The following is a 24,548-nucleotide window of genomic DNA, read 5'->3' on the forward strand; positions in this document are numbered from 1 at the left end:
TCCATGTCGGAGGGTGCAGAAAAAGTGAAGCGGGGAAACGATTTAGTTATGCAGGGTGGCACTTGCATGCGGCTCCACTCCGTCACTGCTGGGACAGAACAAGGCCAACGCAGAACCGAGCGGCATCCCCTTCTGGTGCACAGGAGAACTAGTTTGAAAACTTCCAGATCCAATCTGGCACCTGGGGAATATTCGAAAGGCGAGGAGTTTGTGGTTAAACAGAATATCCACCAGAAAGAGCTTCACCAAAGGTAAGTAGCTTGTTCTTTTATGCCCCTCCACATACCATGGTCCAAGTTCATTAGGCTTCCTTGACTCACTTTAGCAAAACATACAGGGATTCTACAACAGTTTTTGGAGCCAGGAGCTGGGTCTTCAACTTCGCTAGCATCTGGATCACAGCTCCTTGAATCTTAACCACGTAAAGCACCTGCAGACACTATAGAAAGCATTTTACTAGTATAAAAACTTTGCCTCACATTTAGAATATGCAAAAAGAACAGACGATGAACGGAATGCTGAGCCAATCAAACACTTCACCCCAGTCACAGATCTGGAATACAAATATAGTTTTTTGGCACACCATTCCATTCCAGTTAAGACCCAGCCATATGCAAACCAGTCTTGACCATGCTACCCATGGGAACAGCCCAGCCCGAACTGCAAGGCCAGGTCCTCCCTGGGCCAGAAACAAGCATCCTGAGACTGGTTTTGATGTTTCACCCTTTATCAACCAGGCTAGCTTGAATCTGGTGGTGTGTTGAGCATGAAATCCACGTCTGGGGATACCCTTCCCACTTGGGACGACAAATGCAAAAAGAACGGATGATGGACTGAATTCTGAGCCAATCATACATTCACCCCCAGTCACAGATCTGAGTTAAATCCATCGTTTTGTTGCACACCATGCCATTCCAGTTTAGAAGCAGCCATATGCATACCAGTCTTGACCCTGCTCCCCATGGGAACGTGGCTGGCTGTACTATATTCCACCAAGCCAATTAAGTGATTTACTCCTGTATTGTGACAGAATACAGTCTGCTATTCACAGAGATCTCTGCCTGGTATACTGAGATCTCTATGCCAAATACTCAAAAGAAGATGAGTCTAAACCACTGAATTAGCTCTGGGTAGCATTCCAGCCCATCTTTTTTCACCCATTCTGCTACTCTAGACAAAGATCTGCCGTATGCAAATCAGTACTGACCCTGCGCCCCACGGGAAGAGTTCATCCTGAATTGCCAGATGAGGCTCCTTCAAAAGTGGATGCCTGCCCTCTAACTACTATTCAGTTAATAAAATAGTAAAATAAAATAATAATCTACTGAACTCTCTCCTAATGGTGCACCAACTGATAACATTTTCAATTTGCATTCAACCTGAAAGATCTATCTTCCGATGGTAAGTATTCGGAATCACAATTCTATTTGATTGAGATAATAAATGATGCAAATCAATAACAACTATCCCCATGTTGTATCACATATTGCAAAAGGGGCTCCTGAGCATGATAAACAGATGTACAGCCTCTGATGATATTGTCAATTTGGAGAAAAAAATGAAGGCACATGAAAATCCTTCTATGAGTTTTTTAAAGATCCAGGTAAAGACAGACTTGTTGCTGGCAGTTGTGGCCGAGCACAATCAAGATATCTGGCTGTTCCCTGCAGTGCACTACCTGATTAGTGAGAAAGATTGATGCTATCTTGAAAATATTACATTACACCACAAAAAAAAGATCCTAGAAGACCATAGCGAGCAGGCTGAGCTATCCAAAGAGAAGGCAAGCAAACCCTCACAGCCATCATTGACGCATCAATGTGTTCAGCCAACACACATTTCCGTTAGTAGCTAATGTGGTGGTTTCAAATTGCATGTCGCAGTACTTCCTTTAGACCAGGAATATAGGCCACATTCTACAACGTGCCTTTTAAAGGTCAGGTTTATTTGTTAAACATGTTGATAAAGCATGACAAGCAATAAAAACGGACTGAAAAAAGTCAAATCTCTATCATCTCGACAAGACGACTATCCTACTGTAGATCCCAGAAGCAGACATATGGCAAATTAGGAAGCTCTCAATTCAAAAACTGTCAGGACTAAAGTATGGAATCAATAAATCATAAAATGTTGCACAAAAAATTGTAAAACACAAGACCAACACAAACATAGAGGTGCTTCAGTGACCAAAGAACACAGCCAAGAAAGATACACTGGAGTCACCTGGAAAGTGCTCTCTAAACCCTGCTAGTGGGGTGCAGACCAATGTCTGGTAGATTATTTCATTATAATGAGCTGGAACAGTGAGAAACTTGGATGTGTTCAAGTAAGGAGATCTATGGATTGGTTGACTGAATTTGTAAATAGGAAAGAAGTGTTTGAGTGTTAATGTTAAAAATGCATGTGACCCTAAATTTTGTTCTACATAAAAAAACAATGTCTTGCTTAAACAAAGTTTCTTAAGCTGTGCACTTGGATTTGGGTGCTAAATAAAAGTGGTTCTTGAGTGTGACACAGTGCCGCCCACCAATTATGTTGTTACATTACTGAGACCGTATGATTCAATGTTTGAAATGGTTTGCTAACAATGCATAACTGAACCTTTTTTTCTGCTTGCGTAGGTTCTCGGACCAAACTCTACCGCAAACAGCATCACAGCTTCCTTTCAGCAACCAAAGAGTATAGCCCCTGCTGTTAATGGTAAGTATGTGTACATTGTAGACGGGATCTGGAAAGAGGTGTTGCTCCTCCTCTTCCTAATGGTCACTTTAAAAAAAAATACTGTACTGTCAAACTTGAAAATCATAAGAAAAAATGTATTTCTACTTTTACAGTATTAACAAGCAGTAAAACTCCAAATATCTACATGTTGCACTTAGGCTGAAGGCTTTCCATCCCATCACAGTTGGTCTGTCCTAGATCCCCAACTTGTAGCCTATTCACACTATTTCCCCTTTTCACTTGAAAGGAATCCCCGTCAAATTTGATCACCATTAGACATGTCTATTAGTTTGTCAGAGTAGTCTGTCTTCCTCCTTTATTTTTAAGATGCCGCCCTCACCATTTAAAGGATAATGTTAAGGATGTTGCCCTTGAGTCCTGCATATATTGATTTTAAATTTGTGTAATGCACTAAAATGGCTTTTCTATTAAAAAAAATTGCCAATTGAACCTGCCACACAGGAAGGGTATTACCATTTCAAATGGATTCTTCTAACTGCAGATTCCTGAGCTTGTGAGTACCCCCAGGCAGCAGACTAGATTCGGAGATGTTTTTTTCTTCAGCATTTACCTTCCTCGTCAGTAGGTGGTGTTGTGCAGTTCCACATTGTTCCTCCCTCCCGGAAGTGACGTTGGGGCCACAATATAACCGCCACCTATGCGGTTTGACATCAGTTCCTTTGTTTCCATACCTTCCAGCGTGGTTCATGATCTCGCTCCAATGATTAAACCCCGAGAGGACTGCCACAAACAGATGTCAGTGACGGACCCTCACAAGGTCAATTTTGGTGTCTCGGCTCATCTAAGTCATGCGTCAAATTGTGCTTGGGTGAATGCCAAGACAATCCTGGACTGTAGGGCCAACTTTACATTGCCAAGCATCATAGGAAGGCTGAGGCGTAGTCGCGGACTTGGGCTGTTCTTGCTTGCAGGTTCATTCATGAGAGAGGTTGTCATCACATTCAGAGTCACCAGGCAAGTACAAAAAAAAGAAGCATAAGAAATTCAAACACAGTTCCCCTTTGTCCTGCCACTTTAAGTAAGAGCAGTCACTTGGAAGTCAGGGTACATCAAAGTTGCAGTCTCGGTCTTTAATTTTGGAAACAATTCCAGCTTTAGTCTAAATCCAACCCAAGAGGCTATGCAGCAGATTTTAGGTACTTCACCGCATTCCTGTGGTGTAGGCTCTGTCAACAGCGCGTTCTCTCAGCCTAGTACCTACATGGCAGTTTCTCACAAAATTTTATGTCTTTTGAAGCTTTGGAGGGGGATTTTAGTAGAGGCCACAACAAACCCTGCCTCAGCAACAACAGACTTCACAGACTTTTCGAAGCAGAGGTCGGGAGCTGGCCACCAGCATCCAGGCTTCAAGGGGCAACACAGTATCCAATCTCCCAAACACCCCACCACCACCAACCTTTTTTATTTGCATTTGGTCCAGTAACATTAATACAACCATAGTCACGTCATCATCAAACCACAGTTTCCTACCCACACCCCACCACCCCCCGCCATATGCCCAAATATACATCAGTCTGTTTTGTAGTCCCGCTCAATGACTTCGCCGCCAATATCACCCATAGCACATTGTCCAGGTTCACCCCGAGCCTTCCCCTCCCCGAAATTGCCTCATCCATCCGTACCTCCCTACAATCCCCCATCAAGGCCATGATACTTTCGCCATTTACTCCAAACTCTTCCAAACTTCTTTGGGCAGCCTCTTGCCTTGTAGGTGACCCTTTCTGCAGCCATGTAGAGGTCCATACCCCTCCTCCATTCCTCAATCTGCGGTGCCGAGCTCGCCCCCCAGTATTTCGCAACATCCCTTTTAGCCACTACCAGGGCCAGAGCCAGGAAAATCAATAATGGACGCGCCAAATCTACATCATTAGTCATACCTAACAGGACTAACTTGGGATCTCTTGGCAGAGGGGCTTCTAATACCGCCATCAGTTCTTTCAGGATCTCCCCCCAATACATTTGAATCGTTGGACAGGACCAGATTACGTGTAAAAAATCCCCTCCTTCTTGGCCACACCGGAGGCAGTTCGTATCTCCTATCTTCCCCATTTTGTGTAGCCGCACCCTGTCAAAATAGGTTCGATGCAGTACATTAAATTGGATAAGTCACAACCGGGACTTAATGGCTACCTCTCTCGGATGCATGAGCACAGTGTCCCAGTCCACCAAGTCCATCTCACCTACCTCTCGCTCCTATTTAGTTCTAAGAGTGTCTAGGCCGTCCGGCATGTTGTTCATTATAGTCCGATATGTGAGTGAGACCGCCCTTTCTGGTATGTGCTCCTGAAGCAACCTACCCTCCAGGGAAGCATATTCAGGTACGGTGTCTTCCGATATCTCTTCCGCTCGCCATGCGTGCCACAGCTGAGCATACTTAAAATATTGCGTGGGAAGCAATCCAAATTCTACCCTCAAAACCGAGAAAGATTTCAGAACCCCTCTAACAGTCACATCCCCTATCGTAGATATACCTATATCGTCCCATTTCTGAAAACCCTTCAATTTATTTAGCTCCGTCAGCCAAACACAATGCCACAGTGGTGTCTGTCTTGTAAGCTTTTTTTCCCACCCTATAGTCCTGGTCGCTCCGTGCCACAGTACCAGCGTCAGTCTAGTGGCCAGCAATAATCGGCTCCTCCCCTTACCCCCATACAAATAATAAGTATATGGACGGTTACCCATAGCACTCCGTTCCAGGGCATATGTAGGGTGAGTAGCGGAGGCGTGAGCCCAGTCGTTAATCGTTATCAAATGTTCCGCCCAGTAGTAGGCCTCAACATCCGGGAGAGAGATCCCTCCGCTATATTGGTGCCTCTGCAGGGTCGACAGTGCTACTCTAGGCTGTTTACCTAACCACAGATGCGTCCGGAGTTCTGAATTTATGTCTAAGAATACTCTTCTTGGAAGGGGGTAATATTCGTTCTGGAACGCATATAGAAGTTTAGGTAGCGTCACCATTTTGAACATGGCCGCGCGACCCAGGAGCGTCAGACGCAGTAACCTCCATCTAGTCACGTCCTCCACAAAGTTGCGTATTATCCGCCTAACATTTCTATAGCACGAGCTTTTTCTATCCTTCGTCACAAAAACCCCAAGATAGACGAACCCTTCTACAGTCGTCTGCAGCCTGTCTGGGAGATTTGTCCACTGCTCCCTACCACTAGGGTCATATAGGACCGATTTATGCCAGTTAATTTTATACCCTGAATGCGCTCCATAACGCATTAGCTCTGAGAAGAGCACCGGTATCGTTATCTCCGGTTGCGTAACCTATAAGAGGACATCATCTGCGTATAATGATATTTTTTCCTCTGCCATGTCCCTGGGGCCTACTTTAAAACCTCTTATCTCCGGGTGTTGTCTCACCATCGCTGCCAACACCTCTATTGTCAGCATGAAAAGCAGCGGGGAAAAAGGGCACCCCTGCTGTGTTCCGCGCTGTACCGGGAATTCTTGTGACAAAACCCCGTTAACTTTGACCTTTGCCCTAGGGTTAGTATATAAGAGGCGTATCCACTGCCTGAACTGCGGGCCAAAACCTAAGCGGACCAAAACACCTTCTAAGAATGGCCAATGCACTGCATCAACCGCTTTTTCTGCGTCCAGCGAGAGGAACCAGTGTGAATCCTGCCTGTTGCCCACTTCCTGTAGCCAGTTATGCGTCCTTCTCAGATTAAATCTAGTGGCCCTTCCCGGCAGGAACCCCGTCTGATCCAAGTGGACCAGTTCTGGGATCACCCTACGTAGCCTGAGTGCTAGTACCGTTGCTAGTAATCAGCTGACACTGTTACGCCCGATCCTTCATTTCCATCCCTGTAAGCATGCCACCTACACCCAAATGGCTTCTGGAGGACCACTTGTTCATTCTCCAGATTGAAGTTCAGACTCTTTTGGAGAAGGGAACCATAGAGAGGGTACTGACATCAGAGATCCGGACTGGCTGGTATTTTTGTCACTTTCCAGGGCCAAGGGATGTAGGCCTTTGTCTCATTCTAGATGTCCACCCTTTAAATTTTTCCTCCAGAAGAACATCAAAATGCTCACCCTTTACAAAGTTTTGTCTCCCCTACATCCAGGAGACTGGATGATGGCACCTGTGGTTTCAGGTAGCCCACAAGCACTTTCATTTTCCAGTGTGCCTCTTTGGCATTACCAGTGCTCCTTTGGAGTTCTCGAGAGGTGATGGTCCCTGCCCATCTTAGAAGGTTGGAAATACCAGTCTTTCCATTGCTCTATTTTTTTTAACTAAGCAGAAAGAGAAAAGAAAAAAAGAAGAGAAAAGAAGATAAATAATCCATTCCTCTATGACTCATTGTTGAAGGCAGGCTTGTCCCAAACAGTCCAAAACCACCTCCAGTCAATAGCCGACCAGTAGATATCCTTAGGATTTTCCATCAATGTGCTGAAGTCTCACCGGACTCCTTCACAGAGAATCCCTTTCATTGGAGACATACTGGACACCGTGCTGTTCAGAGCTTTCCCTCTGCCTCAATGAGTCCAGGGTATTCGGGCTATAGTCCAGATGTTTCAACCCTTAACCTGGGTCTCAGTGAGGGCGGCTCTGAGGCTTCTAGGCCTTTTGCATCCTGCTAGTGGACCACATCAGGTGGCACATGGAGGCTCTGTAATGGGATCTAAAGTCTCAGTGTGCTCAGCATCAAGGGAATCTTTTAAATTCCATCCACGTTTCAAAAGAGACTGTGACAGATCTGAAGATGGGACTGCTGGACCGCAATTGGATCGTGGCAGACACCTTGCCCTACCCCACCCAGAGCTAATGGTCATGCCGGATGCATCATTGCATCATTGCTGGGTGTCGATAAACATTGGAAATAAAAGAAAAATAAATAGTTTAACAGAATGTGTTCTGTAATACATGTTTGTTTCTCCCACATGTGCCATACTACTCTTACTAGTGTTCTGAGTTCTAATTACTCTGGGCCAAGCATGCTGTAATCGTGACACTGGGTTGGGGAGGCTATCTGAGAGAGAGGGCGATCAGAGAATTCTGGTCTCCAGTGAAAACATGCCTCCACACTAACCTGTTGGAGCTGCAGGCAATTCACTTGGGATTGAAGGCCTTCCATGTAGTACTGCAACTAGCTGGGCAGAGTGGGTGGTGAGCCCTATGCCAGGAGGCTGTATGCCTCCGGAGCTGCCTGGATTGCGAGGGCATCTCCCAGGTTGTACAGCACGTTGCAGAATCTTAGGATGTCTGGGCGAATGAACTCTGCCGCTTTGCCTAGTGGATCACGAATGGCAGTTGCACTCAGAGGTTGCACAGTGCGTCTTCGACCAGAGGGGGGAATCCTGCCTCAGTCTCTTTGGCACCTCAGAGAACACGCATTGTCCCAACTTTTGAATGTTTAAGTTCCGAACTTCGCCTGGATTGTAGCTCAGGACTCCTGTATGCTTTCCCACCCCTTTCTCTCCTGTCCAGAGTTCTGGGGAAGATCAGAAATGACCGATCCAAGTCATCCTAGTGGATTCAGACTGCGCCAAGAGATTGTGGTATCTGGAATTTATGACTATAAGCATTTGTCCTCCGATCCGGCTACCCCAGGGGTCTCCAACCTTATGTTCAATGCAAATCATCCTGAGATACTATTATTATTAGTGTTGTTAATAGTGACTACACCAGACCAGAATAAATTAGTGTTCTTTCCCTTTGTCAATTGAAGTGTCTCTACATGGATAATACATAACAGCCACAGCCTGAATTCCACTGGCACCAAGGTAATATTATTAGTAGTCTCCAATGCTGTATAATTCATCAGTCAAATACTAGATTTAAGTATATTTTGGAAACTGCATTCTTAAAATACACACATTTTTGTCTCAAAAACACACTTTTCTATTTTGATATAGATATATGAATTAAACTAAGCAAAAGCTTCAAACTTAGTAGTCTGTGTGTATACAGGAGAGCTACTCGGAAGTAGCTGGAGACCTACTAGTACCTCACGAGCTACTGGTTGGTTTAAGTATATTTTGGAAATTGAATTCTTAAAATACACACATTTTTGTCTCAAAAACACACTTTTCTATTTTGATATAGATATATGAATTAAACCAAGCAAAAGCTTCAAACTTAGTAGTCTTGTGTGTATACAGGAGAGCTACTCGGAAGTAGCTGGAGACCTACTAGTACCTCACGAGCTACTGGTTGGAGAAGCCTAGCCTACCCCTTTGAGATGTCTTCCTGTTGTAACAGCATGGCAATGTCCTGCACAACTTACACAGCCTTTGATCTCCCTCCAGAAGTAGTGGATGTCATTTGGACAGCCAGGCATTCCTCCACTAAAACCTTCTGTAGGGGAATTTTAGAGTAGTTGGTTGCTTGTTGTTCTTCCTGGCATATCAGAACCTTACAGGCCCTTTTGTCTGATGTACTACTTCTTTGTTTATCACTAGCCCAGCAAGGCCTTGCTGTGGCAAAAGGTAAAGATTATTTCTCAGCCTTATCAGCTTTTCTACAGTCGCCTGATCAATCGTCTCTGTTTAAATCACCTGTTGTGATAAGTTTTTTGAAAGAGCTGACCCATATGTTCCCACCAAAACACTTTGTGATGCCCCTATGGGACCTCAATATGGTTCTCACATTCCTGATGTACTCCCCATTCATGCCAGTGCATAGTTGTCCTCTGAGATTGCTCACATTGAAAACAGTGTTCCTTACTGCTCGTCGTGTGAGGGAGATGCAAGCATTCTCTGTTTTTGCAACCATACACCACTTTTGTCCCAGATCAAATCAATGTTCCTTCCAAAACTCGCTGCACCTTTCCACATTGGGCACTCTATCCTTCTGGCAGCTTTTTTTGCTCCTCACCCATCCAAGGATGAAAAGAGATTTCACCGCTTGAATGCCAAGAGAGCTCTGAGTTTTTACATTGATCGTGCCAAGGACCATCAGGTGGACGATCAGCTCTTTGTGGGTTTCTCTGGGGCGAAGAAAGGAAAAAAACTGCAGAAATTAACCATCTCTAGCTGAAGTGTCCTCTGCATTACAACCTGTTATTGACTGGCCAAGAAAGAGCCTTTGGAAGGCTTACATGCACATTCTACCCGAGCTAAAGCAGCAACTACTTTTCTGGTGTATGGAATGCCAGTCTTGGATACTTGACAGGCTGGGACGTCGGCATCAGTTCACACATTCACAAAGCACTACTTCTTGGCTAGCCAGGTCCAGTGGGAGGAGCACTTTGCCCACACATTCCTGCTGGATTTCCTCTTCTGAAACATTCCACAACCAATCACCTAGGAAGGTACTGCTTTTGTATCCATTCACAAGGTGAGGAATCTGTAGTTAGAAGTATCCATCGGAGGTACAAGTTACTTACCTTTGGTAATGCTCTTTCCGGTGGATATTCTATCCAACCGCTCACCTTTTCCAAACTTCATTTAAAACTGCAAAATTCCCGTCTTTTCCTGCTGTCCAAATCCACTTTATGCCACTGCTCATAAATACCCATCTAGTAAGATCATTTACGTCTGTGTTGTGAGTGAATGGTATTATGGATGCATTGTCTTCCTTTGGGCTCAGCAAGTATCTCAAAATCCTTTCCATGTGGAGACTTCTGTACCTCATGGATTCTTGAGTTACCTTTTTGCCACAAGTCTGGGTATCCTTTTACAGAACTAACCCTCTTATCTATCACCGCTTCAGTTTATTTCTATGATGGATGCAAACTTCCAGGGTTGGGATGTGCACCTAACAGAACTGTTCCATCTAATGTTACCTTACTCCACATAAATCCTTTGGAGCGGTGGACCATCAGACTGGCATTGTCGGCTTCTCTGTTTTGGATTCAGCTGAAATAGTACAAATAATGAATGACGACATCAGGACAATATTTTTTTAAACAAAGTGATTTAACGCATTCTCAGTTCCTGTTCAAGAAAGTCATGCAGGCCTTCTTCTGCACAGAAACTCATTCAATCTGACCTTTCTGTTTAGAAGGTGAATATACTTGCAGATGATAGGACGTCCCCTTCAAGTAGGAACTGCATGAAGTAGGTTGTCAGTGTAATCATCTGCGAGTGGAGGACTGATGATGGGTCGGTTTACTATCTGTCAGCGGTTTCGTGTCTGGAGAGGATAATACCATGTTCTCCAGTATTGTATCTTTTATAGATTCACATGTTTGAATCTTCCCCGTCATCATGGTGAGAGTCACACAGTAACAGTAAAATAGCAGTATAAAAGCTAAAAGGACAATCTACCTTGAAAATCAATAGCATTTAGTAACCAGTTAGCCTCATTAAAGAAAATCCAAACTCCAGCCAATCACATCACAGACCCCTGAGTATCCATCCTCTGCAGGGCTACCATACCTCAGATTTCCTACCGCACGTCGTGTGTTAGGGAGTCTCCCTGAGCTCTGCTCAGTCAGTGTTTCTACCTTGAACATTTCAACTTTGAGCTAGCAGTTCCTTTTCCTCAACCTTCTCTTCAACTGAGGTGCTGCTAGAAAGTGAGTTTACCCTATTATTAATGTATTTGCCGCAGAATGTCAGAGTCTGAATAAGGGGCTGTTTAGGCCCTGCAAGATTTGTGGAAAGTCCAGGCTCTTCTCTGAAGATCCTCATAAAGAGTGCTTATACTATCACAAACCTAAAGACTGCAAGCACTGCCAGACATTTTCCTCAAAAACCCTTAAAGATCTGAGGGAAGACTTCTCGTTTGGCTCCAAAAGATAAAAGTTGTGAGGGATTCTGACTCAGAGAGTGAGGAGTGGCCTCATACCTCCTCTAAGAAAAGGAAGGAAGAGGATCCTTCTTCTGTCCAAAGATCCAAAAAAGTCAAGATCTAGAGCAAGGAGTCTTCTGTGGAAAAGAAGGCGAAAAAGGAGCAACCGCACTCATCTCATGCCAAAAAAAAGAACTGGTTCTTCTCCTCCTTCTGCGCACATACTCTCTCACAGAAAATCCACCCATCGACGGGCTCGTCGACGAGACTTTCTCCGCCTACGACCGTTGGAATGAGGACTCATCGATGTTTTCTTCAGCGACATCGACGGCGACGGTGGCTGTTGCGTCGAAGACTGAAGTGGTGATGTTAATGGCTTATGGAAGGAGTTTGACGTGGTTGAGCGCTTCGCCGTTGACGGTTCAGTTGGGTGCTGCGTCATCGACGAACGTCTATGCTCCCTGAACAGATACTTCTGCACCGTCGGCGCAGCCTCTGGTGACGATCCCGTCGATGACCCTGAAAAAATGGACATGCCAGTCTCCAAAACAATTCCTTCATTGTTACAGGACTTTTCCAAAATTTCTCATCTGCCTCCTTCTCGCCTCCTGATTTTTCAGGAATCGGAGGATGAAGTCCTTATGGTCCTGCTTACAGCCCCTGTCAACTGAGGGTAAAGTGCCAAGAATCAGAGGAAGAAGACCAACCAAATGACCCTCCTGCGTACTTGGAAGGTGAATATTCCTTTTAGGACAGATGCTGCATTGCAGCTCTTGGACACCTTTCAAGAAAATTGCCCCTATTATGAGCAGGAAGAGGAGGACTGTCCTCAGGAACCCTCTATTAACGTTCTATTTTCACTGGTCACAGACGGATGATGCTGTGACTACTATAAACATTTCCCTGAGACTAATGTTGCTCAGAAGCCAGTTTTTTGACAAGAGGAGCCTGTCGTTATTCTAGATCAAGAAACTCCACCTGTTTCAGAGATACAAGATGATTCTGATGTCCATGATGAATGGGTGGATTATGTGGCGCACACAACACCGCCTTCTCCCACTCTTCCAGTGGCTGATTCTCCTCCAGCAGATATTGGAGGTTTCCATGACCTTCTCGAGAAGGTGTCGAAACGCTTTGACCTCCCCATGCTGGTCAAGGAAGCTGAATGCTTCTTGTACGATTTCAAGGCTCCCACGCAGCGTTCTGTTAGGGCAATCCCTATTGTCGACTTGCTAAGAAGGCATTAGGTTAATGAAAAATCCAGCTTCTGTGCCAGCAGTCATTCCAAAATTAGACAAAAAGTACCGGGCACCGGAGGACTCTCCTGCATGTCTCATTGTCCATCCGAAGCCTGATTCTGTTATAATGCAGGCTGCTCAAAGACGATCTACGAGCCTTGCTTCACCATGTACCAACCAGACAAAGAAGGGCGTAGGTTGGGCAATATCGGGAAGTGATTTTCCGCGCTGGCGGCTACAGCCATCAGAGCCTCCAATGCCATGGCCATCCTTGAGAGGTACGATAGGCAGATGTGATCGGCTCCTTTTCTGGAATTTCTGCCTGAAGACCAGAAGAAGTAAGCGAAAGATATACTTTCAGAGGGAGAGAGAGCTTCATCAGAAGCCATCGATTTGGCGATGGACATTTCATCTACTGCCTTTAAGCAGATGGCAGGCGCTGCAGTGTTGCGCAGACAAGGTTGGCTGCAAGCGACAACATTTCGCCCAGAAGTCCAAGCTCAGGTGCTTGACATGCCATTCAACGGGGATAACCTGTTTGGTAAACATGTAGAGGAGGCACTTCAGGCTATCAAATCTGACACTGATACTGCAAAATCTTTAGCCTATGTGCAACAAAAGAGGTCCTCCTCTTTTTGAATAAGGGAAGGGGCCAATTTACATCTCGGCCCCAGCTGCGTTATCAGCCCTACTACCAACAAGGTTTCTGACCTCAATGTTCTGCTCAGTGCTTTCGGCAGACGCCTGCACCGACTTACACAAGGGCTCCAGTACGAAGACGCACTGCATCCGGAGGGAAGTCCCATGATGCAGGTAGAAGGCAATGAGATTTATCAGGCACCCGTCACCCCAGTCCCAATACATTTGGCTCGAAACTGCTCCAAATTCTTCATTCAATGGAACTCCATTTCCTCCGAAAGATGGTTGTTAGGCATTTTCAACCATGGTTACCACCAAGAAAGACTGCTCACCGCCATCTGGCGCTTTTCAAAAGGGATATAAAGATCCTTCTCGAAAAACAGGCAATCGAGGTAGTGCCATGCAGTCAGCGCAACCTGGGCTTCTACTCACACTTTTTTTTTTATTAAGAAAAACACTGGAAAATGAAGGCATGTTATGGACCTCAGGTTGTTGAACAAGTTCATCAAAAGTCAGCCATCCAGGATGATGTCGCTCCAGGAGATTTTCCTTCTCTTGGATGAAGGAGATTACATGCCCTAAATGGATCTTCTGGATGCGTACTTCCATATTCCCATTCATCCAAAGCATGTTGTTTCCTCAGATTCCAGATGGCAGGGGTATCACTACCAGTTCCAGGGGCTATCTTTCGGGCTATAGTCTGCGCCCAGGGTTTTCACCAAATGTTTGGCGCCAGTAGCAACCTATCTCCGGCCACCAGGTGTTCCCTTACCTGGACGACTGGTTGGTCAAGGCCCCAACATTTCAAGGTGCAAAGGAGTCCATGAACACCTGTCTTCGTCTTTTTCACTCTCTGGGTCTCAATCTCAACAGAGAAAACATCACTCCTTCCTTCCAAATCTCTGGTGTTTCTGGGAGCGAGGTTAGATTCCAACCGCTTAATGGCTTTTCCCACAGAGGAAAACATTTCTCGTCTTTTAAGGATGGTTCAGTCCCTTTCCTCTAGAAGGTTAGTTTCCATGAGGAATTACACATCAATGTTGGGGATGATGTCCTCTTGCATCCCTTTGATTCCTCACTGTCGATTGCGGATGAGACCTCTTCAGGAGCAGCTCGACGCCCAACTAATCCAAGCTCGAGGCTTCTTCGACGACATTGTGTCAATCACGCTTCAGATGATCGGGGAAATGTCTTGATGGACATTAAGAATCAATATCTCACAAGCCCTATTTTTCCTTCCACTGAAGCCTTTGATGATAATGACAACGGACCATTCCATGGAGGGATGGGGAGTTCACCTCCAGGAACTTAGGGTTTAAGGGAGGTGGTCAGACCAGGAGTCTTTATGCCACATCAACCTGTTGGAACTGAAGGCAGTATTTCTAGGGCTCTGTTCCTTCCTACCAAGGAAAAAGGGTTTGTCGATTCTCATCTGCACGGACAACACACACCATGTTCTATTTGCAGAAACAAGGAGGAACAAGATCTACGGCTCTCTCAAGTCTGGCGCAGCAAATTTGGAATTGGCTGATTCACCACAATATTTCCCTACAAGTCCAGTACGTTCCAGGGGTGCTAAATGAATTGGCCGATTCGCTCAGCAGGAATACCAAGCAGTGTCACGAATGGGAGATGGATGCCGTTCAGCTGGGTAAACATTTTCAGTGATGGGGATCGCCAACCCTGGATCTGTTGGCTACATTACTGAACAAAAATGCAAATTCTACGCCAGCAGATTTCCTCAGCCAGGCTCTCTGGGGAACGCCTTCCATTTTTCCTGGGAAGGGGCTCTTGCTTACCCGTTCCAACTAATACCAAAGGTTCCACAGAAGATGAAACAGGAGCCTTGCCACATTATTCCCATTGCCCCGGCTTGGGCAAGGCAATACTGGTTCTCAGAGCTCTTTCGCCTATCAGAGGCTTCTCCAACGTCTTTGGAACGTCTACTTTACGTGTACCAAGGCCAAGTGGTTCATCCACATATTCACTCTCTTCACTTGTCGGCCTGGCTCCTCACCACACGGTGTTTGGTGACTTAACTATATCTGAGGAGTGCCGTTCCATACTCAACAAGGCCCGTGCTCCCTCCACGGTCAAGTGTTACTCCTCCAAATGGAAAAGATTCTGCTCCTGGTGTGCAAAACACTCCTGCCATCCACTCTCTTCTCCTCCTGAGGATGTTTTGCCTTATCTCTTATCTCTGGCCAAGGCTGGCTTTTCTCATTCTTTGAATAAAGTTCATTTGGCTGCAATTTCGAGGTATAGTAGACATTCAAATCAGTCGTCCCTATGGTCCTGCAGGCTTGTGAATGAATTTATGAAAGGTCTTTTTAGAGCCAATCCTTATGTTTGACCTCCTCCAGTGCTCTGGCAATTAAACATTGTGTTGTCTCATCTCATGAAATCACCATTTGAATCAATTCACAAGTGTGATTTGAAATACCTCTCATGGAAGGTGGCTTTTCTCTTAGCCATCACGTCTGCGAGACATATTAGTGAAATTCAAGCTTTCACAGCAACGGAACCTTACCTTCAATTCCAGCAGGACACGGTGGTGCACTAATCCTTCGTTCATCCCCAAGGTACCTACCATGTTACACCTGAATGAACCCGTAGTCCTGCCTTCGTTTTTTCCTGCTCCGTCAACACCAGCGGAGAGAGCTCTCCATTCCTTGGACATCAAACAATGTTTGAAGTTTTACCTTCAAAGGACAAGTCCTTTTCGTAAATCTACCCAACTCCTCATCGCCTTTTCTGCCCCTAGAAAGGGTCAGGCTTTGACTAGAGCTTCAATTGCACGTTGGGCCATGAAAGAACCGGATGCCCGCTTACAATCAAGTGACTGCCCATTCCACTAGCAAGATGGCAATGTCCTCGGCCCTGTTTGCCAGACATCTGCAGGGCAGCAACATGGACGAACGTCCATGCCTTCACAAGACACTACTGCCTGGATACCTTGCTGATGACGGATATTGCAGTTGGTCAAACGGCCTTCGATGTCTGATTGAGGTTTATTGAGTGGTTTAATTATCATTATTATTATTACTTCTTGCCTATTTCACTATTCTGTGTTTGTTCTTCTATTGGGTTTTGGCAAATGTTATTTATATTTTATGTATGCAGAAATCATGTTACTTGTTTACAATTATGGTTATAATACTATGTCGCATGGTGGGATGGTTCACCTGTTTTTCCCACCTCCATTAACTATTACGTACTGCTTAGTAGTCTGATTCAAGCATGTGAATCTATAAAAGATACAATACTGGAGAAAAAAACAAGTCACTTACCAGTACACTGTGGTTCTCCAGTATTGAGATCTTTTCTAGATTCACATCCGGCACTCTGTACTCTCCTTACAGGTGCACCTTTTCCATACCTCTTTTATTTTACTAACTACACTCATGCTCTGAATATAAGGTATGGTGGTCCTGCAGGGGATGGATACTCAAGGGTCTGCTCTGTGATTGGTTGGCTGGAGTTTGGATGTTCTTTAATGAGGCTAACTGGTTACTAAATGCTATTGATTTTCAAGAAAGATTGTCCTTTTAGCTTTTAAGTAAAGCAAGATTTTTTCCCGTTGGGAGGTCAAATGATCTAGAATTCAAACAATCACCTCACTCAGTCAAAGTCACTCACTCAATTGTAAACTATCCACTTATTGCTTGGGAAACACTTAACCTTTGTTAAGTTTTTCCCAAGCAATAAGTGGATTTTTCTTTAAAAAACATTATTAATATAAAAATATACATTTTATTTTCAATAACAAAACACATGAATCCATGTACAATTTCATTTAAAAACCTAAACAATACACAATAAAACCACCTGGTGTGGAATGGGAGAAATATGGGAGAAGACAATAAACTTTGTCTTTAGTATTGCTAATTCGGACCCTTTGTTGACAACACTGGGAAGGATTTCCCTTCCTTATACCCAACTACTTGCTGACAACTCCGAATGTAACCCTTCTGTAATGCGTCGACGTGTTTCGGAAGCCTTGGATGATTATAGCCTCCTTCTTCAGGACAGTGTCTATGTTTTTCTCCACAATCAATGTATCACCTATGCGAATGCATCTTGGTGAATTAGATTTGCCATTAATTTATCCTTCTCGGGGTCGTTTTCAATAGTTCTCGATCTCCCACACTGCTATTAAAAGGCGATGATCAATGTGTATTGTTTAGGTTTAAGTGGATAGTTTACAATTGAGTGAGTGACTTTGACTGAGTGAGGTGATTGTTTGAATTCTAGATCATTTGACCTCCCAAAGGGAAAAAATCTTGCTTTACTTGACAGTATATTGGTGCTCTATTTCCCCTTGGATATTGAGCCCCTCTCTTTGGTTTAAGACTTTTATCTTTTATACTGCTATTTTACTGTTACTGTGGGACTCCCACCATGATGTGAATCTATAAAAGATATAAATACTGGAGAACCACAGTGTAGAGGTCAGTTACTTTTTTTAAATGGCAGGTGCGGCTGTAGATACACATGTTCTGCAAACTCCTGCCATCTAGTGTTGGGTTCAGAGTAATGCAAGTTGTTTTTCTTCTTAAAAGTCTTACGAGTCACTAGGTCGAGTGACTCCTCCTCTTGGTGATAATGCGCATGGGCATTGACTCCATTGTTAGATTGTTCGGAAGTGCGTGCCTCGGCTCCGTATTTCAACTCGATTCTTTGGTTTCTTTACAGTCCTCAATGGTATTCTTTTCCATCATGCTTTCCCACTTAAGCACTGCTCTTGAATTTTCTCAGCTCGGGCTTTGACCGACCGCCTTTTGGGGCCCCGTCCGTCTCAGGCCTACCTTCCTGCATTTCACTGGCTCCATCGTCAATGCGTTTCTAATGGAATGTGTACGTTGCACCGCAAAATACCTGCAGACCGACCAATACTCAGTGTGCAACGTGTGCCTTTCGCATGAGTAAACCGACTATGGCATGTGTAAGTCGTATCAGTCCAAGAAAACCCTTCGGGAACAAAGGGTTTGTCTTCTGGAAATGTCTTAAAAGGTCACAGACGACACTCCCAACGTATCCTCATCACCTTCAATCCGCCTTTTCCTCCTTCATATAGCCGTGTCCTTATCCACCCAGACACTGCAGTGCAAAGCTTTGAAGCCTCTGTGTGGCTGGGGTTCCTACCGGTCCTGTGGGTCGGGTGGCCAACATTCAGGTCAGTCCACCAACCCCCCAGAAGCTGCAGCCTCCAAACCATACTAGTCTATACGTTTGTCATCATGGGCACCCTGTGAGTGGCAGGATTCGCCATCACCTGCCCCACTGGCAGTTCATAACGTCAGATAGGTGGGTTTTGCAGATTGTCCGAAGGGGCTACTCCCTTCCCTTAGAGACTATCCCTCCCTAAGTGCCACCTACTTACGACAGCCTGACGGAAAACCACTTATCTCTTCTCCGCCAGGAAGTCATGGCTCTTTTGCCCAAAGGAGCCATTAATTGAGTGTGATGCCCGAAGTAGGTTGTGGTAGCTATTCTCCCTACTTTCTGGTGCTCAACAAGGATGGAGGCCTTTGTCCTATCCTCAAAGCTCTCTAAATTTCTTCCTCAAGGAGGAGAAATTCAAGATGCTCACTCTTGCTCATTTCCTGTCTGCCTAGACCCTGGAGACTGGATGGTGACCTTGGACTTGAAGTACGCATACTTCCATAATCCCGTCATGCCTGCCCACAGGCGTTACCTGTGGTTCACGGTGGGCCACAAGCATTTTCAGTTTGCTGTGCTCCCTTTTGGCCTCACCAGTGCCCCCAGGGAGTTCACCAAGATGATGGCGGTAGTTGCAGCTCATCTTGGAGATCTGGGATGCCAGTTTTCCTCTATCTCGACGAATGGCCGTTAAAAGTGTGCTCCGCCCATGCTGTCGTCTCCCACCTCCAGACTATGGCCGACCTCCTGCATTCTCTGGTGTTCATTATCAACATGCCAAAGTCACACCTGACTCCCTCTCAGATGCTACCTTTCATCAAAGCTGTTCTGGACATGTTTCAGTTTCGGTCCTATCCTCCGGAACGGTGAGTCCAGGGTATTCAGGCTAGGATAACAATGGTTTAGCCTCTATCCTGGAATTTGGTAAGAGTGACTCTGAGGCTAATGGGCCCCATGGTCGTTGGCATATACGGGCTCTGCAGTGGGACCTGAAGTTCCAGTGGGCACTGCATCAGGGGAATCTCTCTGACATGGTCCATATCTCAGAGGGAACTGCAAAGGATCTGCAGTGGTGGCTTATGAACCGCGATTGAGTCCGCGGCAGACCCATCTCCCTTCCCCAACCAGATCTGACAGTAGTGATAGATGCGTCACTCCTGGGATGGGACAACCATCTGGAAGAGGTGGAGATCAGAGGACTCCAGCACAATGCGGACTCCACATCAACCAGTTGGAGATCCGAGTGATTCAATTGGCATTGAAAGCTTTTCTACCCTCTATCCAGGGGAGGCTAGTGCTCACAGACAACACCACCACCATGTGGTGCTGCTACAAGCAGGGTCTGTTGGGGTTGTCAACTTTGTCAAGAAGCCCTGAGTTTCTGGACATGGCAAAAAAAAGCAGGGTATATCCCTGGTGGTTCAACATCTGCTGGGTTCTCTAAACGCCAGAGCGGGTGAACTCAGCTGAGGATTCCTAGCAGATCACGAATGGCATCTCTATTAGAAGGTGGTGCAAGATCTTTTTCAGCAGTGGGGAGAGCCTTGGTTAGATTTGTTTGCCACTGATGAGAATGCACTAAGTCAGCAGTTCTATGCGCTGGAGTTTCCAAGACCGCTCTCGCTCGGAGACGCTTTTCATCTCGAGTGGAGCTCTGACTGCCTTTCCGCCCATACCACTCCTGCCCAGAGTTCTCAAGAAGATCAGGAACGACTAGGCCCAAGTCATCATTGTGTCTCTGGATTGGGCGTGGAGAGTCGGGCCTTTTGAGCTGTTGAGCCTGGCCATCGGTCCTCCGATCAGGCTCTCCCTTCTGGAGGATCTTCTGTCGCAACAGCAGGGAAGGGTTCTCCACCTGAACTCTGCCATTCTGCCTGGAGATTGAGCAGCAAAAGTTGGCAGCTTTCATCCTTCTGCCCGAAGTCTGTAATGTTATCTTGGCAGCCATGCGTCCCTCTACCAAGTTGGTTTACACCTGCTGTTGGGACCAAATTGTGGCCTGGTGTACAGAAAAACATTTATCCACTTTCTGCCCCCCCCCCTTTCTCAGGTTGCCCTGTTCGTTCTTTCCCTTGCCCAGAAGGGCTCTGCTCAGGGATACTTTTTTGCAATCTGCTTTTCTTTGTTTGCCTGTCCACCCTTCCCTTTTCCAATCCCCTATTGTACATAGGTTTTTGAAAGGTTTGCAACATATGTTTCCTCCCTCTCCTTTCGTTATGCAACAGTGGGACCTCAATCTCATCCACACTTTCCTTATGTGCCCTACCCATGCGCAATTCGAATGCACGTCAACACCGCTTTGACAGCAAACAGAAGGGCGGTTCCATTCGTTGGCAGTCCCTGGCTGATTCCAGGCGCACGCTGGATTCACCATAGGGTCACTCCCCTCTGGATAATCAAATTATTGCACCAGGACACCTACACTCTGCCGGTTCCTCTTGGTTTCAATACACTACTACCTCCACTTGGACTAATTAATTACCTCGACTCGGACGCTCACGTTGACGCGGTTACCTTGACACATGGTTCTAATTAGTGCACACCAGCCGGGGAGTGCACTCTTAAAAGCCCATTCATCTTGGCTTTTCCTACACTCCATTCCTTGGGTGCAACCCTTGAAGTACCAATTTTCATGGACTAGTTCCCCAATACTATACAGCACTGACTGATTTCTTTGTAACCTGGTCCTGAAGAGGACCTGAACTTTATTCAGGGTGAAACGCAGTTGACCACTCAGTGCAATGTTTTGCCGTTTATTGGATCCTTGAACTTTTTTTAGTAACTTTATTGTTTTGTAACCATTTACTGAATTATATTTCTTGTGCCGTTTTTTCACAGTTTTCATTGACTTTTTCACGTGTCACTTGCACCATTCACTTCCTGCACACGCACTGATGTGCACACTAATATTTGGGTTACACCTACATGCAATGTAAATAGTGCTGTTACTTCAACTGTATTCACTATTTTCTAAATATAGACCGCTCTATATATTTTTCATAAACCATTGATGTCTCCTTGTTTCCTTTCATTTGTAATTGTTGTTTAAGCATTACATAATTGCCTACGAATATTACCTGTTGAGATGTTGTTGTCTGGTACACACTCCCTTTGAGCCTCTGCACAATTGTCCACTTCGGCTCCTTATCATCAAGACAGACTTTCCCCTGGCAAATAACATCTGCCTGGAGGGTCAGTGAGCTTCTTGCCTTGTATTATCCAAGCCTCCTTATCTTAACATCTACCCAGACAAACTTGTGCTTCGTACGAGAGCTTCCTTTCTTCCGAAAGTGGTCACTCCATTTCATATAGGCACACCATCACTCTGCCTACTTTTTACACTCTGCCTCATTCCTCCTAGGAAGAGGAGCGTCTTCACCGTCTGGGCCCATAACATTTTTTATCATTTATTTATTTTATTTTATTTTGGAAGTTTTATATAGCGCGAACAAGATCTTTGCAGATAACAGAGCGCTTTACAAAGGCATAAATGGGTGGAAGGGAGGGTACACGAGGGAGCATCGTAGGAAGGTAAGGTAAGGTAAGGTAGGTCAATGCAGTAGTACAAATAAGAGGGAGCATGAACACTCGATTAGGTCAATAATACAAGTAAAACACATGTGCAAGGGATCCAAACAAATAATATAACTCGACGGGGGTAAGGTAGGTAAGGTAAGGTAGGTCAATGCAGTAGTACAAATAAGAGGGAGCATGAGTAATCGGTTAGGTCAAAAATACAAGTAAAATACAAAAATACAGGTAAAATACATGTGCAAAGGGATCAAGCAAATAATATAACTCGACGCAAAGTCTTAAAAGATCAAGAGTAGTAGTTCAAGTGTATTTAGCCATGAGGATAGCTTTAACTTCTTTCTTAAAAAGAAGAGTGGATGAGATGAGCCTCGTTTCAGGAGGGAGTGAGTTCCAAATCCTAGGCGCCATTCCTGAGAAGGAGCGTTTGTAAGTTGTTTCCTTCCGGAATCTTCGAGGCTTCAGTAGAAGATTGTTTGTACTTCTAGTGGTTCTGGACCCACCGGAAATTGTCAACTTCTGAGTGAGGTAGCCGGGTGATTTCAAGTGTATAGCCTTGTGCGTCATGCAGGCAATTTTCAGATGTATTTTGGCTTCAAAAGGCAGCCAGTTCAGGGATTTAAAGTCAGGGGAGATATGTGAGTGTTTTTTTGATCCAGTGATGAGTCTCGCTGCCGCGTTTAGCGAGGTTCTTAGGGGTGCAGTTGTAGTTAGGGGGAGACCGCAGAGGGCGATGCTGCCGTAGTCTATGCGAGGGATGACTAGTGCTTGTACTGCAGTTTGGAAGTCCTTGGCTGGGAGGAAGGGTTTGAGTTTCCTCAAGGTATTTATTTGGAAGTTCGCTCCCTTAGTTGCCTTGCTGATATGTTGCTGCATGTTGAGATTGGCGTCAAGTGTTATGCCTAAAGATTTTGCTGAATCCACGACGGTCGGTTGGACATTGAGTGCAGTTAGGTGCTTAAGCCAGGTTTGAGTGGTAGAGATTTTCGCGGGCGGTGAGATCAGAAGGAACTCAGTTTTCATAGCATTGAGTTTGAGGTGGTTATCGGCCAGCCAGGATTGGGTGTTTCTGATCGTTGAGTTCAGACGCATAATGTCTTTGGGGGATTGTAGTTTGAGATATAGCTGGGTGTCATCGGCGTACATGTGAAAATGTACATTGGATGCTTGTAGCAAGGTGGTGAGAGGTTCCATAACTAGGTTGAACAAGGTAGGGGATAGGCAGGATCCTTGGGGGACACCTAACGATACAGGTATTGGAGCGGACATCAAGTTGTTGCTCTTGAATTTTTGCGATCGGTTGTGTAGAAAGGAGGTGAACCACTGAAGAACAGTTCCAGAGAGTCCCATTCTTGTGTTTAGGAGTTCGAGTAGGTTCTCATGTTTCACAGTGTCGAATGCTGACGAGAGATCAAGAAGGATGAGGAGGCAGGTATCATTTTGATCTAAAATTTGGAGGGCGTCGTCAACTATGTGAGTCATAGCTGTTTCGGTGCTATGCCCTGCTCGGAAGCCAGATTGATGAGGGTTGAGGAGATCAAACTGTACTATGTGCTTTGTCAGTTGTAGTTGAACGCATTTTTCCAATAGTTTGGCGAGAGTGGGAATGTTGGTAATCGGACGGTAGTTGTTTAGATCAGTGGGGTCGGCTGTTGGTTTCTTTAGTAGAGGTGTAACTTGTCCAACTTTGAGGGAGTCAGGGATGGTTCCTTGTTGAAGTGAACTATTGATAATTTTAGTCCAGAGTGGGAGGAGCAAAGGGGTGAAGTCTTTTACAGCGTTAGCAGGAAGAGGGTCAGTGAGGTGATTGGATGGTTTCAGGGTGCTGAGTAGTCTGTCAATTTCTTCTTCAGAGTAAGTGACAAAGGATGACCATGTCGCATTGTTTTTTGGCTCATTGGGTGTTATGCGGTGGGGTTTGGAGTAAAGGCTTGCGTCAATGAGGAGATCGCTCCTTATGTTGTCAGTTTTTTGGTTAAAGAAAGTAGCAAAGTCTTCACAGGAAGGTGTATTGCCCATAGTGTCGACTGCTTGTTGTTGTTCCTTGGATTGAGATCGGATTAGCTCGAATAGTTTTCTTGGACGGTTTTTTGCTTGGTCTAGCTGGAGTCTGATTTTGAGCGTTTTATTTTCCTGAAGTATGCGTTTCTCTTTTTCCTCAGAATTTTTAGGTGTTGTGCCGAGGGAACAGATCTCCAGGTGCGCTCTGCCATTCGCATAGCCCGTCTGTCTTCATTGAGACTCCCGTCGTACCAAGGGTTGGATATCTTGGTGGAGACTCTTTTCAGTTGCATTGGTGCAGCCTCATTGATTATTGAGGTCATAGTGTTGAGATAGTGGTCAGTTAAATACTGGACGTCGGTAACGTCGGTAGGGGGGAGTAGGAGATTGCAGCTGTTCAGGGGTAACGAGTTTGGATTGAGTTTCTTTAGGTCTCTTTTCCAAACTTTGGGCTTGGAGGATTGGACCGGGATACGTTTAACTTTTTCCTTGATGAAGAATGTGACAATATGGTGGTCTGACCAGTCACAGGGTTGGATTGAATC

The 24,548-nt window shown here is 45.3% G+C and overlaps 1 protein-coding gene across 1 annotated transcript in view; it reads left to right on the forward strand.

Annotated features, from left to right (window-relative positions):
* ELP1 (elongator acetyltransferase complex subunit 1) overlaps positions 1-24,548 on the forward strand; it is an 861,256-nt gene that overhangs the window by 781,127 nt on the left and 55,581 nt on the right. The window contains exon 36 of the mRNA XM_078676240.1: positions 2,622-2,700. Coding sequence (XP_078532366.1) covers positions 2,622-2,700 — 79 coding nt within the window. The remainder of the gene's footprint in view (positions 1-2,621; positions 2,701-24,548) is intronic.

The sequence above is a fragment of the Lissotriton helveticus genome, chromosome 2_1 (assembly GCF_964261635.1).
Source record: "Lissotriton helveticus chromosome 2_1, aLisHel1.1, whole genome shotgun sequence".
Taxonomy (NCBI): Eukaryota; Metazoa; Chordata; class Amphibia; order Caudata; family Salamandridae; genus Lissotriton; species Lissotriton helveticus.